Below are 18,145 nucleotides of genomic sequence, written 5' to 3'. Positions count from 1 at the left end.
AAGATTTTGAGTTTTTAGAAATATTTCTGTATAATTTATGTTAAATATTGCTTGATGATTTTAAAGTTGAAGGTATGAACTGAAATGACTTTTGTTAACAATTAATTCAGCTACATTTCTCCTTCTAATTATTAGTCTTGCATTTTATAATTTAATTTAGGCAAACATAATTAACTAAGAAATTGATTCCTATGCTCAAGTGAGCTTATCTGGTTTTCATCATTTATTAGGGTTTTTGTACTTTTTTATCGCAATGGGGTATTTTAAGTTTTCTTGTAAACACATTAATATTGCGTTTCACCAACGTCTCTCTCTTTGACTTAAAGATATTATAATTCATTCCATTAGATGTGTTTGGCATAGAATTAATTATGAACTGGAAATAGATTGAATATTTTAGACATTTATTGCCAACAATAATAAGTAAAAAATACCTGGATTTAATGTATAAGTCACATAAAATTCCCAACTATTGAACTATTTGTGAATATCTGGATCAACTTGAGTGCAAGCAAAATGTTATAGAATGTTCCAACAAGAAAGTAAAGTTTAATATTTTGTATAAAATTTTGCTATTAAAATATTAGAATATTGTTTGGCCTTTTGGTTGGTTAATTTAAAACTGATATGTTTTGGTTTGTACTTATTCCCGATTGAGATTAGAGTCCTTAAATCGCATTTAGAATATCGATCTAAAAAAATCGGTTATAGACGATTTTTAAATAATTTTCAAAATAATTCTGTTTCAGATTTATTCCAATATTTATGTTCAATATCAATGGCTTCCCTGTATACCATAGCTTTAAAATTCGGCTAATGCTGCTATATTAATGTTGCAATTATGCTTAATATTCTGCAGTACGTACCGATACCCTATGATATAAGAATTACTAACACATTAATTTTTCACTTTTAAACTGACCGCTTAATGGTCTTACCGCTAAAATGAAAGGAAATATTTTATTTTCACGTGGGAATTCTAAATTGGTGGATAAAATTGTCATTCGTGATTAGAAAATTTTTTATTACAGTTATTAACTTATGTATCGCAAGTTTAAATTGATATTGTTACGTTATGTTATTTATTTGTATCTATTAAAATATTTAGTTAAATTATACTTTTTATTTTTTAGATATTTATAGAAATTGGCTTAGTTATATTCGTGTCTACATATTTCATTTAAAGTAAATGTTTTTGGAATATATACACATAGATGTTCATACAACTTTATAAAATTAATTGAATTCATCAAACAATTTTACTGTAATCTGGAGTAAAATGTCTTGAAGGTTTCATTACAAATAATGTCACTAAGTTCACCATTTTGCGACTATATTTTGAGGGCATACAATTTTTAGCAATATTTTTGTCGTGAAGGTCAGTAAATTTGGTAACTGAATGTTTAAAAAGTTATGATCTGAATCGCCCACTATTATTTGTGATAGTATGATTCATTAAGAGAGGAAACTACTGCAGCATTTTTTCTGCTTCCATCACATCCCAGGATGCTCTTTGCTTGAACTAAATTATTAGGTTTATTAAAATTCCGTCAATTTTTTAGTACATTGCCATCCAGAAGTGAAAATTTATCAGAACAGACTTATGCCAACGAAAATGTTTTAACTGTTTTTTGTTTTATTATTTGGTGCATTCTCATCTGCGACTGGATGTCTAAGAACGTCCAGGCTGTCTCTGAAATCCCAAAAATTCAAACTTCAAAGAGTTCTTCAATATGCACGTTTTTTGTTTAATAAAAAAATAACTTTATTCTAAAATAAAATGTTAAATATTTTTTCTTAAAAAATGTAGTTAAGTGTTGAAAATATCTTTTACTTTACTTTTCTAATTTTACTACTCTTATAAGAATCTTATTAACATGATGTTGAATTTTGATGTTGAAGTTTGAAAATCAAATACATTTTTTTGCAAAAATGTGTATATTGTAATGTTTTTTGTAAATGTGATTGAATGTAATTTCTATTTCAGTGATTTAATGGAATATTATTTACCAATCAAGGTTTTTTGTATTTTCATTTTTGTTAACTTCCCTTAAAAGGAATATAATTATGAATATTTAAAACTTTCAATGGTAATAAGTAATGAAAAAACAAAGAAATTCTAAATGTCCTTTAAACTTGTTACTTCTTGTTCCAGTTATTAAACTTCTACTTGTTCAAAGTTTATGCCCTAAGAATAGCCCTTTTTATTTACCCTCAGTCCCTAAATAATATTTTTAAACAAGAACACCAAAGATTTCTGGGCATTGAAATATATCTCTGTAAACTCTACTTTTAACGTTCTTATTAAATGTATATATATATATATATATATATATATATATATATATATATATATATATATATATATATATATATATATATATATATATATATATATATATATATATATATATATATATATATATATATATATATATATATATATATATATATATATATATATATATGAAAAGGTTTTAGCAATATGTATGGCAAATATTCAAAATATATAAAAGTACAGTATAACTGATTGTTTTTCTGTTGGGCCAAATTATTCACACATCATGTTATCGAAGTATCTCCTATGGTTTAGCCCTCCGTAAACAGTACAGTATGATATTGATTGAACACGCAGGAAAAAAAATAAGATTTGACTACACTGTCTTCTTAATCCATTTATAAGCTATTCTTTATCCGATGTTGATCTCCTTCACCAAAGATTATATAGTTCTTTCACGTTATTCAGTGAACATATTCGTGCTGTGTTGCAAAAATGTACCCAAAAACTTAAGTCATTGGAAAAGTGTAGTATGCAATATGTTTATAAACATATTCAGACCTTCTGATTACACACTCACCCCGCTCCTGCCTAACCTCCCTCGTAAGTAAAACGTTGTTTATATTATTGCGGAAATAATAATAGGTTAAATAAAAAAAGTTCACTACAACTTGCCACGGGCATTATATTTTTTGGGGCTTACCCCACACGCATTCACTCTATCTGAAGGGTTCTTGGCTTGGCTTGGCGTGTGTCGAAATAGATCAACAGGTGCAGCGAAAGGATGGTATAAGGCTTAGGCATATACACTAAATCATGTTAAGAAATATCAAGAAATAAGTACTGAGGGAAGAAACGGAGGCGTTTAAAGCCATTTAATAATGTACATGTTATCAATTTAGATCTTGTATATTAAAAACTATATAAATATGTTGAAAATAAATGCCAATGCTTTAAATTTGCCTAACTACCAAGTGCCTCACTTATAAAAGTTTTTGAAAATTGCGAAACTGTTCTTTTTGCCCAAAAACTTAAGTCATTGGAAAAGTGTAGTATGCAATATGTTTATAAACATATTCAGACCTTCTGATTACACACTCACCCCGCTCCTGCCTAACCACCCTCGTAAGTAAAATGTTGTTTATATTACTGCGGAAATAATAATAGGTTAAATAAAAAAAGTTCACTACAACTTGCCACGGGCATTATATTTTTGGGGCTTACCCCACACGCATCCACTCTATCTGAAGGGTTCTTGGCTTCAAGATTAAATCTGATGTTATAGTGAAAGCTAGGGGCGTGTGTCGAAATAGATCAACAGGTGCAGCGAAAGGATGGTATAAGGCTTAGGCATATACACTCTAAATCATGTTAAGAAATATCAAGAAACAAGTACTGAGGGAAGAAACGGAGGCGTTTAAAGCCATTTAATAATGTACATGTTATATGTATATAAAATATTAACAATATAAGCAATTTTATTTTAAAATTAATTCCAAGATGAATAATTACGTCTCCCCCGAAAAAAATCATTAAAAGTAAATTTTTCGATAGGCTTTGCCCGATCGGAAAGTGCAATTTCACTCTTGCTTAGAACGACAATACACAATTCACTTTGCGCTCTTAAACTAATTTGAACCAGCATTAAAATATAAAAGACACTCTCCATTTGTAGTCACAGAGTTTTTTTTAAATTGCTCCTTAAGAGCTGCTATATGCAGACTAACGGACTTTATATATACCATTATAAATATATTTACATTACATTCCATTACTTAAACTCCTGTTTTATAGCGTGAGAAGATAAGGGAAGGAAAATAAATGGTCGATTATAAGAGACTAATAAAATAGTGTGGGAAATTACTAGTTGGGCATAAAATCAAAAGATATACAATAGTTCGATTATTGTTTCATAAAACTGGCGATAAAAAAATCTGTATTACTTTAGTCTTTAAATGGATCTTTTGGAAATTTTATCTGGTTATTCCCTTAAAACGGAGTTGTCAACTACAGTATATGCAGGTGTTTAAATCTTAAATCTTGTATAACATTTTTTTCAAAATTTAATCAATAAAGTAACTTGAATTATACAATAAAATATGTTTCTCTAATGAGAGCCTGATAAGCTATATATTTAATTGGGTTTGAAATATTTGTATTTACTTGTGCGCTTATAGTTAGTGTTTACTAGCTCGAAAGCTTGTGACTTAATGACCTCGTTTAAGGTTGTAGATGTTTCGACATTTTCTTGGATTGACTCCTTAGACTTACCAACAACTGGATAATTATTAGTATCAATTTGTTCTTTTACTTCAGAATGTCTTTCTGTGTCTGTTATTTAAGCTCTTTGGGCAAAATCAAACCATTAATGATATTTTCTACGTCTAATTCACATGTACACAACAATTTTCTTGGGAAATTTTTCAACAGATATATATAATTTGAAACCAATTGGATTTGGTTCCATAGCTGAACTGCAGGCAATTTTGTTGGTACCTTGTTTAAATTTCCTATCTAGTGAAGAAAAAGTAAAATTTTGATGTTGGTACCTTGTTTAAATTTCCTATCTAGTGAAGAAAAAGTAAAATTTTGAAATATTTTTGGATACTTTGATGGTGCCCTAAATACATAAAACAAGTCATCATTTATTGGGTGCAGTCGTACTTGATGAGACTCACATTCCAATTCTAGAATAAATACTGAGGAAGTTAATAAGCTTCCTTTGTGTACATTTTCGAAGTGTAATAATATGTCATAAGCTGAGCCTTGAAAGGTACAGTTAGGACAGTTATAATGTCCTCCAGTACATACTTTCTCCCGCCACTAAATCCAACAGAGAAATTATGCCTGGATAGCCATTGATTGACATCTACCACATAGAATTGCTCTATTCGGATAAATAAATAATAAAGTTCATAAACATTTTAGAATAGAAAATGTAAACGCTTCGCAAAATACAGTAAATTAGGTTAAGTCTTCGTCTTTATTTCATAGTTGCATAGTCTACCAGGAAAGCTTTTTGTCAATTGATTTGTTCAGCGATGCGTGGTTGATTTTGGTCGACCGTTGAACTTCAATTACAGCCAGTTTTTTTTGGTGGTTATATTTAAATTTGAAAACTGTGATAGATTAATTATTTGGTTTCTGACAAGATTCCCACAAATTTGGGATACAAATTAAAAAATTATTGAATGTGACTACTAAAATGGAAATTTCCTTTGACAAAGGTGACCCTTTCTTTGAAAACGAGAAACTTTTATAACAAAGATGAGGACTCGATGCCAATCGCGACGTTCTGTTGAAAAATAAATATTTCTACTAATTTCTTTGGTAAATGTTATGAACGCGTTGCGACTACGCCTCCTATACTACAAGACAGTGAAACGCTAAAATATGAGTCCTCACATTAGGAAGACGATATAAATGGCTGTATGGCGTTAATATCAAATGTCAGTGACAAAGGATAAAAAACACATTGCTTTATATTATTTTAATGTTTAAAATGTAGTAATAATATGTAGAATAGAAATTTATACAGAGTGCATAAGTAGGTATTTTAATCTAACTACATTGGAGCTTAAATAAATAACTCAGACAACTAGGTAAAATACAAAATAAAGTCTTGATCAAGGGAATTTTTTTAACTGAGCTGTTAGTACTTCTCATGTTGAATCAACACTGTCTGTCTCTTTCAATTTCATGGGGTTGAAAATGAAGCTCAGATACCATAAAATGAATAAGATTAGAAATTTTTTAACTTGCCTGCCCATATTAAAAACTATTTCAGTTGTTTTTTTATTGGAACAAACTATTATCTTTTTATTGCTGGAATCCATTTTTTCCGCAAGGTCTCTGCTTCTGGAAATGAGAAAATTGTCCCTTTCGGTCCATTCTTACATTTCCCAACGTAGCAAGTGTTTATAATTATTAAATGCAGTCTTTAGTTTAAATAATTAAGGAATATCTCGCACACATAAACGATTATCTAAATATCAGCCTACAAAAAATAACAAATATTTTGATTTCGCATATTAATCTGAGATTGGTAACGACGGCTAAACTATTCACACGTGTTCGCGAATACTGTTAATTTGTCGCTTTTTCATTATCAAGAATCTCAATTAAAACGTATAAACGAACATACAACCCTACAGAGACCGACATTATTCTCACATTCATAACCAGTCATCCTTTGTTTACAGTCTATCGTTTTCTCTCCGTGTGGCAACTTCTACGTCACCTTAAAGGTTTGGTATTTGTTTTGATATATTCTAATCTTAACAAATCTTCTGGATGTTTATAAATCAAACTTGCTGCCGTTTCGCCAGTCATCCCGTTGGCTTCTTCAGAACTTAGCTGAAACAACCGAGACAGGAGGAATATAGAAGATTTGTAAATAATGTTACAGTAGCCTGTGGAAGTCTCTATGAAAAATTAATCAAACTTGTTTATACCAAAAAATAGCAGTTTAAGCTTCAACAGATTTCATAAATTTTTGACGAAATAATTTTTCGTTCATTTGTTAAAGATTACAAACATACTTCTCAGAAACGATAAACGATAAGGATAAGTTCAAAAGTTGGGTAATGGGGATCCATATAAAAATTAAACTTGTCTTTTTTTGTTACGAGTTTATTTCGCAAGTTAGAAAAAACCTACAAATACATTCACATTATTGGACCTTTTTAAACTTCTTAGTTTGTCAATTGCAAAATTGGCTTTTTCTGGCTTGGCGCTTTCTCACACCTACATCAAGTATTTTTTTATAAGCGTTATCTTCAACGAAAAATTCAATATATTACAAAAATCATCGATCTTTCACTTTCTCTTATTTAAGTTTAAGGTAGGTCAAAAAGTCACAGTTGTACTGTATAAATGGTACTGGTTAAATTATAACTTGCATTGATTTTTTTTAAGTCGCTTTAAGCCGACAGTGGATTCCTCTAGTCAAAAATCTAAAGAAGTTGCGAAAAATCCTAAATAACACCTCTGTGACAAAAATAATAACAGTTTTCAAAATAGCGCTTGTATTGCAAAAAAAAATAGCCTAATACATTAACTACTTTCATTGCGCGTTTTAAAAATATATATAAAAAATAAAATATCTATAAATAAATGCAAAAAATAAAACATTACTAAATAAAGATCTAAATGCTTAACATATTTTAAAATCTATTATTAATACATTCGAGTTATAAAGATAAATAAATACTGTAAGCACGCATATTTCGCATTAATAACTTTCAATTAGATACAATACATAATAAATAACAATGCGCAAGTCCCTCGCCATTACCAATTGCAGTGTTATACAGTTAATAACAATTTTGTTGGCGTATCAAAGATTTTTCCTTTATAAGCTCCTTCTGTTAAAAGTTGTTAGAAACTGTGTTTTAATTTAGTTTTGTTTGTTTGTTTGCTTGCTTTTTTTTGTTCCAACAGCTTTGCCGCTTAGGTAATCGTTTTACGAGAAAATGGCTTTTGATAAGTGATGCTTACTTTCTACCCTCTTTATCAACTATATAATGTTTAGCATCTCTACTGTTAGCCGATATTAATATATGTATATGTGTCAATAATAAACGAATTTACATTTAATAAAACTACATTTTAAGGTGGATTTGGATAACAAACGGATGACCAAAAAAAAAATCAAGATAATAGTTTCTGCAAATAATCTTTTGTGCAAACTGAAAAAATGACCAAGCCGCTTAATGACATTTTGACTGCATAAATTACTTATAAACAATTAAACCGTCTTGGCTTCGTTTGTACCAATTATATAAGAGACACCCTAAACCGCAGTTTGTTTTAAATGTGGCATTTCCACTCCATAAAACTTAAATATTATTCCAAACGATACCTTAGTTAACTACTTCTACAACAGTTTATATGACTATGTGATGTGTAAAGGGGCACTATTTAGTTTTTATCATTTCGCTCTCAGTAACTCAATCAAAATATTAATACTGAAAATGAGTTACACTGTTCTGTCAGCAGGTGAAATTTCCAAAAATTGTATTATATAAATTGTAACCTACAATGGCTATAGAAAAGACAAACATATTTCTACAACAAAATGACCTTTTGAAATATACTGTAAACAATCTTTTCACTAAATTTAGGTCAATTCGTTTGTGAAAATGAGTCACAGCCAAATTCTTATCTGTAAAACAAAAAACAACGTGCTTCTATTCAAGATTTGATGCCTATTAGACACTTCTTCATATTATATAACCATGTCTTATCTCGTCATTGTTTTGCTCGATACCTAAAAGGATTAAGTATTCTAATTTTAGTTAAAGTTTAGAATAAGAAAACGGGACACAAAAAATGAAAACAACTTTACACAACCTTCTGGGCGAGCATTTCGCTAATCAAGTTAGTATCATTAGTATCATTAGAAAATACATTGCTGAATCAATATGCAGATAACAAAAAAAAAATCATCAGCAAATAGCGGACACTTCGAAGGTAACAAACAAATTTGAGCGGTCAACAGATAAAAACGCGGTTCAACTTTCGTTTCTAATAGGTCAGATGTTACTGAAAAACAGACATGACCTAATACAAGCTTTGTCAGTTACATATTGCTCGTGGTACCTTTTAAATGCCAATGCTTCTAATTTTTGAGCTACTTTATAAATCAACTGACAACAATAATTACCATTAAAACCAATTAACTCCAAAGTATTCTCCACTAAGTAGTTAAAATTCTGTCGCGACCTGTTTTTTTCCCGATCTATAAATTGTTATCGAATACGTCTCGTGTATTTAGTTGATCGTTTATCAAAAATGTGGAAGTAGTGGAAAATAAAGCAATAGGTGAAAACATTTACATGGCTGGAAGAAAAGAAAATGGCATATATCAGTTTTACATTAAAACGATAGATTCAAATAAACCTGGATTTGTAAAATCTGCAAGAAACATTCAAGGGATAGTTCAAAGACTTAAAGCACACCATGATGTTTGAGATAAGTAGCAATGATGTTTTGTTTTATTATTACTTATTTCATTTTTACAAAAAAAAAATGTTAATGTTATTATTATGTTTATTTTGAATGATGCATAAAAAAGTATTTCGTATTCATATTGTATATTTCTTTATCTTAGGAAAGAATGTACACGATTTTCAATGTATTAAAAAAATAAATAAATTTAATCCAATAAATCCAATCCCTTTACTAATTTTTTAAAAGAAAATTGAGAGCGTATTTGGTTTAGTAGATCTTGCTATTACATCGTCTGCCTCGAGTTCCCTGACACTCACGACAGATTTGTCAAGCCTTTGGAAATCTCCGCAAAGTCCAAATCAAGAAAAATAAAAAAAACTGAAAATTAGCCTAACTTGAGTAGTTTCGTAATGCAAACATCAACAGTTGAAAAAGAAATGATTGAGAAATAACTAGCAAAGGCAAAGGCACCTGGTTATACGCCGCCATCAAGAAAAACGTTATCATCAAGCCTTTTAGATGATATCTATGAGGAGGAAAATGCACAATGTTTTTCGTCTCCCTCAGGATATGTGAATATGTCCATTGACGGGTGATGAAACGTCCACAATGAGCCAGTTATATAACATAATATAATAATAACAACTAAAGATGGACGAGCGCTTCTTTACGAAACTATTGATACTTCGGGAAAACTTCATACTTCACAATATTTGACTGAACTAGTTTGTGTTCTAATTTCTTCATGTAAATCACAACAGAGGTAAAATCTTTTGTGACAGATAATGCAGCAAAAAGACGTACTCAAAAGTTATAACTTATGGCTGCTCTGCACATATTTTGAATTTACTGTACAGACTTACAAATACCCGACGTCAAAGAACATGTAGTCCAAATTGTTAAGTATTTTCGCGATAACGATTTAGCTCGAGCGAAATTCAGTCAAGAAGGAGGCAACGCTTTAGTCATTCCAATTCATGTGCGATGGAATAGCGTTGCTGACTGTTTAAAGATGTACGTCACTCAGTCACTCATTATTAATAATCTGTGAAGTAAACAAAAACTAAAATGATTCGACCATTTACCAAAAGGTGTCAAATATTGGGCTTAAAATATCAATTGTTCTTGAAACGCTACTATCTCAGATGCTGTAGAGCAGTGAAAAAATACAAAGAATTCAGGATCGATGTAAGCAGCCACTCACGTCATATCATTTTATAGCCTATACGTTGAACCCTCAAAAGCAAAAATATGAGTTAATACTGGAAGAAAAGATCTTACTTTCGAAAGAATTAATAATGGACTTTTGCCATTAGTAATAAAGTTGAATGCCCGCAGTTGTTCATTTAAAAAAGAATAAAAAACGTAAATGGACATCAGCTTCCGCAGCGTCAGTAGTACTTTTCAGCACTTTTGGTTTTGTACACTCCGATATAAGGAACAGAATGGGGATAGAAAAACGAAGAAAATTAGAATTTCTGTTCAAACTACACAACGAAAATGCAGAAGCACAAAGTGTATATTATTGTGTTATTTGTCTTATAAAAAGTTGTGTTTTACTTTTTATTTGTGATATTTTTTACGTTGTACTTTTTGTGTTGGTCTCAACAAAAAAATATTTTAAAGAATAAGAGTTTGATTTAAATCGTGATTTTAATCACTTTATTAAAATTAGCTCATCCCTGAAGACGAGTTGTTGGTACTAAATTAGAACGGTAATTACCCGTGGACCGCATAATTTATTTCAAAAGTCTCAAAAGTGTCAAAGACAGATAGTGAAGTACCCACTTCGCCACTAGATATATGGGGGCCTTGCATAGGTCGCTAATACAGGATTTTTTTAAGCCACAATAAGACCTTGCAGCATTTAACAATCAACCTGGCCGCTGACAGTTCAACAATTTTCAGTTTTATATGCGGCATTTTAACGGCAGCATTTTCTTAAAATATGGCCAGATCCCGTTGAAGGTTTAGGGAAAAACAAATTAAGTGAGTGGAACTATGTACAAATTGGCATGTGCAGATCATGCCCATCTCAACGAAATCATTATAGCTGACCAAAGCAGATCAAATATTTACCATACTGGCCACTATATTATCAAATAGCTATATGGGCGTACCAACCAAAGAAAGAAAACAACAATAGACAATGTTTTCTCGTGTGATATTTATATGGGAGGATATTTTTTTAATGTACAGTAAAATAAAAGAAAAAAAATTAATAATGATAACTAAATATTCTAACAAAAATGTTTCAGCCTTGTGGCATATTAATAAGTAAAAATATAGGCACATGTTATTTATCCTATTTTAACCATCGCAAGTACCAACAAAGAGTTAGTTTCTTGTATGTTGTTACAATTATTATTTTTAAATAGTAATGCAAAGAGGAATTCATCACTATGAAATTCAACCATCAATAACTTAATTTTGTACAATTATTTTAAAATTAAAAAATATTTTCACTCTTGGTTACGATTTTATGCATTTTTGCAGTAAAACGCAATGTTGTGAAATTATCTTTTACAGAGTAACCCGACGCAATATTAAATTACAAATAAGTAACTAATTGAATGTAATCAAAATTCAAAAACTTACTTTTCCCATCTAGCATCATCTGATTCATGAGTCAAATACCTGACACCAATTTGATTTTCCAATGTTCTCAAGTCACACCAAGTTTCATAATCCTAAATAATGCGAAAATTTATTTTGACAATAATTTAGAAGTCCTATTATAATACCTGCAGCCATGCATGTTGTAGCGACTTATCCACTGTATACCTTTTCCTTTGCTTAACTTGGAGTAGGTTATTAATTAAATCAATTGCTAAAAATAATTATTTAATTATTATACATGATATAATTATAATGCGACCCAATAATATATTTTGCATATTTGGTTTAACATGATACGACTCTGTAAATCTATCTAAATTTTTTTTCTTGTCTAAAATGTTACAATGCATACCATCTGAAGAAATTTCCTTCCATGGATTAGGAGGATACATAAAAGCGGCATTCTGAATTTGATCATTTATGTCCTCGTCCTCATTAAATGGAAAAGTTCCACTAAGGCTTACATAAACAATTACTCCAACACTCCACATATCTAAAGATCTGTTATAACCTTTATTTCTTAAAACTTCAGGTGCTGAAATATAAAGCTTATTTTAAAAAACTAATGGCAGTTTTTATTTGTACCTAGATAAGCGGGTGTGCCGACTACAGATCTTCTAAAAGATTTTTCACCAATAATTCTTGCAAAACCAAAATCGCACAACTTCACTTGAGGAAATTCTGAATCTGAGTTTAACAGAACATTTTCTGGCTTCAAATCGCAATGCACAATGTTTTTACTGTGCAAATGCTTCAAGGCAATAAGGATCTACAAGTCAAATAGTTTTAATTGTCCCTGGTGAATGGTAATAATTACGAAAAGGATTTGGAACTGATTCAACAAATTATCGAATATTCAGTTGGAAATATAAAAAAAAGACACATTTTAAACGTCATGAATTCGAGAAATCGCCATTTACAACAATTACAATTACAAATACAATTAGAACCAAAAATTTGAAATGTGCATAGTTCTGATCCAGTTTCAAATCCTCTCTTCCAACACATTTAAGTTTTCATCATATCACCTGAGTAATCAAAAACTTTGTAACTCTTTCAGTTAATCGACCTTTGTCATGCGATAATATCATTTCCAACATATCACCGCGCAGTTTCTCCATTACAACGAAAATGCGCTCAGGAGTTTCAAACATCCGTTCTAAATTCACTACACCAGGATGAGATAAATTCTGCAGTATTGCTACTTCATTTTTAAGTTGCGCTTCCTGTTTTGTCGGAAATCTCAACTTATCTATAACCTAAGAAACATTATAATGAATGGTTATGTATAAATGTTCACTTACAAAATAATAAATCCAATAATTTAAATTACTGTTTTGTCGGAAATCTCAACTTATCTATAAGCTAAGAAACATTATAATGAATAGTTATATATAAGTGTTCGCTTACAAAATAATAAATCCAATATTTTAAATTTGATTCAGCTAAATGTCTGAGAGAGAAAAACAAGCATTGAGTTTTAGAGTCCAAGAAGCTACCAGCCAAAACAATATACAGCAAACTGATATTAAATCCGACGGCCTAGGTGTACAATCCCTGCATGAAATTCTCAGAGACAGAAACAACCTCAAAGAACAGGGAATCTACATAAAATCGGATCAAACACCTCTTTAAGAAGCACTTCTAAAAACATCATAACTTATGTCAAAATAATCAGATCTGTTAGAAAAGTGTTTTTATTTCGAAAACCTTACCATTTAGGTATAATAATAAGTATATGAATTATGCATATTATTATAAGTATATGAATGCTGCTTAAAAGTTACATTTTCTGGAGTGTGAAAAGAAAATTTTTGAACACAACTGCAAGATTAAAATTATAAACTTAAAAAATGTACCTTTATTGCAACAGGCCTTGTACTACGCTTATGAACACCTCCATAAACTATACCGAATTGGCCAGATCCCAATACTTCATCTGGGTAAATTTGATACAGCTGACTCATATCTGTCACTTGATCTTCACTCACTACAGGCGCTTCAACGGTCTCTAGAAGAATGTTTAAAACCATTTTTTAACAACCAAATATATAACATTATCCGATCACCACATATAAATGAGTTGTCCACAACATTCTGCCATCATAAACACACCGCAATGGTCTAGTGATAATTTTAATATTCACAAAAGGTTTTCTATTTATATCATGTACTTTCAGTGAAAAGAATTGTGTTACTATATGACTTTTTGCTATTCTAAAATAATATATTTTTGTTCTGCCAATAAAAACACAAAAAGTACTAGGTACGAATCACGCTGTTGTCTGGCATAAGACTGGGCGGAATATCCAATACAGTTTAAGTAGATATGACAATATAGTCACAGTTCTTATCCAGACCAGATAATTAATATATTTAAAAAATCACAATTTACTATTTATACTTTGAGTTATAATTTGTCTTTATTCCATTGTGAGCAAAACCAAGAAAACAGGACAATTTCTAGGTATCCACAAAGTTTTATTTCATCATTGTACAACAACCGAAATTTTCAGGAAAAGAAAGTGCATGTAGATTATTGTTTAGAAACAAAAAAGCTGGTTATAGTGTGACAATTATAGAAGAAGCAAAACGTCATATATCATATAAAGCTATATGGTGACATGACTTATGAAATAAGTGAAATATAACCAATTTCTCCTGGGGCACATATAAATAGTAAACTGCAAAACTGACAAATATTACCAAAGATTCAAAACTCTAAAATTACTCACTTCCAGTATTTGCTGTAACTGGTATTAAAGCTTGTCTAATTGTAGTTTCCCAACTTTTGGCTAAATACGCGCCAATCCCACTATCAGGAGGCGGCAAATTTACACTAATACCATCTTGTAAGTCATATAATGGATCTTGCCCAACAAAATAGTCAACATTTGCTGTACGAATTTCAAAACAATGCATTGTTTCTACGAAAATTAAATAAAACATTTATAAAGTGATATTATTTGCGCATTTTAACTTACCTCCTTGCTTTGTTCTAGCTGTATCAATTGTCAAAATTTCTGATAATGGAATTTCTTTATAGTATTTAGTGCTCGTCTCTGTTTGAAAGAGAACAATCGATTTGGTATCTAAACGCCAAAAATGCCTTCTGATCTAGAAATATTAGCAACATATTAGTTGTTGCGATACTTAGTACATCAGCGATCACGGCGCAAAAATTTTTGACGGCCCAAACTTTCTGCTTTCTTTATCAATTACAATTCGAGAAGGAATTCAATATTTTCAGTTTGTTGCATATTTCCATTCCAAAAAATAAAAAACAATTACCGTTTTATCGCGACTAGTAAAGTGAACTAGCCAGCCTTCTTTTATAACTTTCGAACCTCTCCGCTTAGTATGTTTGACAGATTGAACTATTCGTTGTAGAGGAATGTTGGCACTTGGAGATGAGGAAGAACTACATCTGCAAATATTAAACACCGGTGTTTAAAGCGAAAATATATGACGAATGAAAGGAATTAATATTTTTTAATGTATGTATGACGAATGAATAAAAATTTTAATATTTTACCACCTATTCAAATAAACCACCTATTTAAATAAAACGAAGTGTTACTGAGTTACTGTTAATGAAAATAAATAAACAAAAACCAGACAAAAGAAGTCTCACGTGGAAGATGTATAATCGTTGTCATCATCATGAACTGGAATAACTTCAATGAACTTGTTAGCACCATTTTCGCTAGGGTAAGTGCTTCTATCTGATTCGCTTTCCTCTTCAACAAGGGTTGCACTACAAGAACTCTCGATTTCTACGCATTCCGCATATTCAAAATTTACTAAAATCAAAAAATATAAATTAATAACTGTTCTCATTAAATTAACGAAATTGTCAGTTAGTTTATAAATCTAGAGCTGAGGTTAAAATAAAAAGTTGTTTCTTAATAGTTTTTTGGCAACAAATTAATTTATTTCGTATTCTATGGTACTGTATACCTAACTCATAAATCAAAAATGACCTCGGTTAACTGAAAAAATGCATTTTTCAGAAACTAAAGTGGTATAGTTGTTTCTACTTTGGGAGATCCCAATATAAATAATTTCAAAGCAATGGCGCAGTAAAATTTATCATACCGCATAATACTATAAATGACCTAAAATAAAAGTAACTTTTAATTACAAGTCTAAAGCCAAATTTTAAAATTTCTTCACTATTTCTGTTGTATGTTTCACTCAAAATTCTACTTGAGTAGTTTAATTTTTGAATTGAATTTTGAAAATTGAAATTTACTGTCCATAAGAATTACTAATATTAATGTTTTGCTTACCAGCTGAATCCCGTTGCACCTCTCCAGTACAATCTTTAGGTACTTTATCAAGACACTTTTTGTGCACATTGTAATTACAATCTTTGCATTGCAATCCTTGTTTGAACAGTCCCTTCAGCAGTTTTTTACACGACTGACAAATAGTTGGTCGAGTGTAAGAGTGTATAACGAATGTGTGCGGTATTTTAACTCGTGACGATGTGTCCTTTTCTGTCCACTGTGGGCGTCCTCCCAATGATGGTAAACGGTTATTGTAAACCTAACAACAAAAATCGTAGGCAAAAATGAGAAGTATCCATTCAAATCCAGGAATCTCCGTTGGATTAGTTGCTTTTGATTTTTTTTTTGGTTTTGTATGACCAAACGTGAAATATTCAAAACAAAGTAAAATAATGGCTTCGAAGCGCCCAAAATAATTGAACTTACAAATTAACTAAAATTTGAAATTTTGACATTGTTCTTACGCGATTAGGGACCATCTAATTTTTTCAATAAGGGTCGCTTACAATTTCAGTGTTTTTTGCAGAGAGACTTCAAGTTTTGAGAGCATTTTTTTTATAATTAATACGTATGCAAAAAAATACGAATATATGAATAGAATATCAACTCGTTAATTTTGAAATTCTTAAAAAAAAATATTATATTCATTTCATTACATACATTAATGTGTGTTAATGTGTAGCATATTTTTATAAAAACATTAGTAATATCAAAACATATTTTTTAAAGTTTTCTAAAACTGTTATTCGATTCTAATGTCCACAAGTAAATTACTTAATTATATACATATCTAATTTTAGTTGCACACTATATAACTTTTATATAATTTTTAACTTACTTAGGGAAATAATACCAGAACAATCTAAAAAAGGATTTTTAATGCAAAACGATCCAAGCAAACTTTCATTTGTATTTGTTGACAATCAATCTTACAACCCCCAATGATGTCTGCTACGCGCTTCAGCTATCCCATAACATTTTGCAGTGAAAGGTCTCTTTTTTTATTTGTTTATGGGTCAACCCCAAATTGTATTTAAATGTTTTGCATTTCAATCAATTAATCATTTCCCTTAACTTATTTGAAAATAATTCAATAAAAAGTAATGTTTAACGGATTGTTTAACAGTAATAAAAACAGATACTTCACGCAATTTTTGCACGCGTTATGAGCATTTACTAGCTGCATCAGGCCCAATATTCAAAGATACTGCAAAAATCATACTAAATTCTTATTTTTTTAGAAAATATAATGCGATTAAAACATCCTATTATTATTTGGGATTAACATATCAAAAAAAGTCATTAAAAAAATATACAACAAAGAATAAATTATCAATTCAAAACAATCACCATAGACTTCAACATGTTGCTACCAATATTTCGTTTAGTTTCAACTTTGCCATTTGCTTCCAAATTTTCAAACATGATAGAAACAATCATTTAGTAAACTAATAATAATAAATAAAAACAATAAAATAATAAATAATAAGGATAAAAATGGGTGAAGAGGAAAATAAAATAAACAAACAAATAATAAACTAAATATTTTATATTAAAGATCATAAATACAATAAATATCAAAACCTTTTAACAATATTGTACTACAAATCTTAAATAGATACTTCGGAGCTCAGAGAGTGTGCAAGAAATGACCCGCTGTTTAACAAGTTATTAATTCATGCAGCTAATAAAGCAAAGGCTTTGTTATATATAATAAAGATTGTAAATTATGTGAAGTGAAAAATAAAATATCAGCTATCAGTTTAACCATGGATTTTAATACAATAGATTTGTTTGTTTATTTAATCTTTAATCTGCTAATAATCCAGCTTCCATAATAGCGAAATAGAAAAGGCAAAAGAAAAAACGGAATATTCTAAAACTTTTTTATATACGTATTCACATAAACAAAAGGATCAATATGCAAAAGCCTAAACAGTAAACGAAATTTGGTGACACTAAAGTATCTTAACAGATTTTCCCTGCAAATTGAATCAACTAT

General features: G+C 30.0%; 1 protein-coding gene across 4 annotated transcripts in view; it reads right to left on the bottom strand.

Moving 5' to 3' along the window:
- Nucleotides 1–3,480: 3,480 nt before the first annotated feature.
- LOC132708437 (serine/threonine-protein kinase D3) overlaps nt 3,481–18,145 on the bottom strand; it is a 30,412-nt gene continuing 15,747 nt past the window's right edge. For 3 of the 4 annotated variants that reach the window (XM_060680803.1, XM_060680801.1, XM_060680800.1), the window contains exons 6-17: nt 16,144–16,402; nt 15,486–15,654; nt 15,143–15,278; nt 14,836–14,968; nt 14,587–14,778; nt 13,711–13,862; nt 12,880–13,110; nt 12,437–12,620; nt 12,204–12,386; nt 11,977–12,062; nt 11,831–11,922; nt 6,685–8,549 (exon numbers count right to left, since the gene is read on the bottom strand). In XM_060680803.1, coding sequence (XP_060536786.1) covers nt 8,531–8,549; nt 11,831–11,922; nt 11,977–12,062; nt 12,204–12,386; nt 12,437–12,620; nt 12,880–13,110; nt 13,711–13,862; nt 14,587–14,778; nt 14,836–14,968; nt 15,143–15,278; nt 15,486–15,654; nt 16,144–16,402 — 1,836 coding nt within the window. In that variant the 3' untranslated portion in view covers nt 6,685–8,530. Of the gene's footprint in view, nt 6,635–6,684; nt 8,550–11,830; nt 11,923–11,976; nt 12,063–12,203; nt 12,387–12,436; nt 12,621–12,879; nt 13,111–13,710; nt 13,863–14,586; nt 14,779–14,835; nt 14,969–15,142; nt 15,279–15,485; nt 15,655–16,143; nt 16,403–18,145 lie in introns of those variants that run through there. The other variant, XM_060680802.1, reaches the window with a different exon arrangement.

This window comes from Cylas formicarius, unplaced genomic scaffold (genome assembly GCF_029955315.1).
Source record: "Cylas formicarius isolate icCylForm1 unplaced genomic scaffold, icCylForm1.1 PGA_scaffold_10__41_contigs__length_53128322, whole genome shotgun sequence".
NCBI lineage: Eukaryota > Metazoa > Arthropoda > Insecta > Coleoptera > Brentidae > Cylas > Cylas formicarius.
This window is presented reverse-complemented; position numbering and strand designations above follow the sequence as displayed.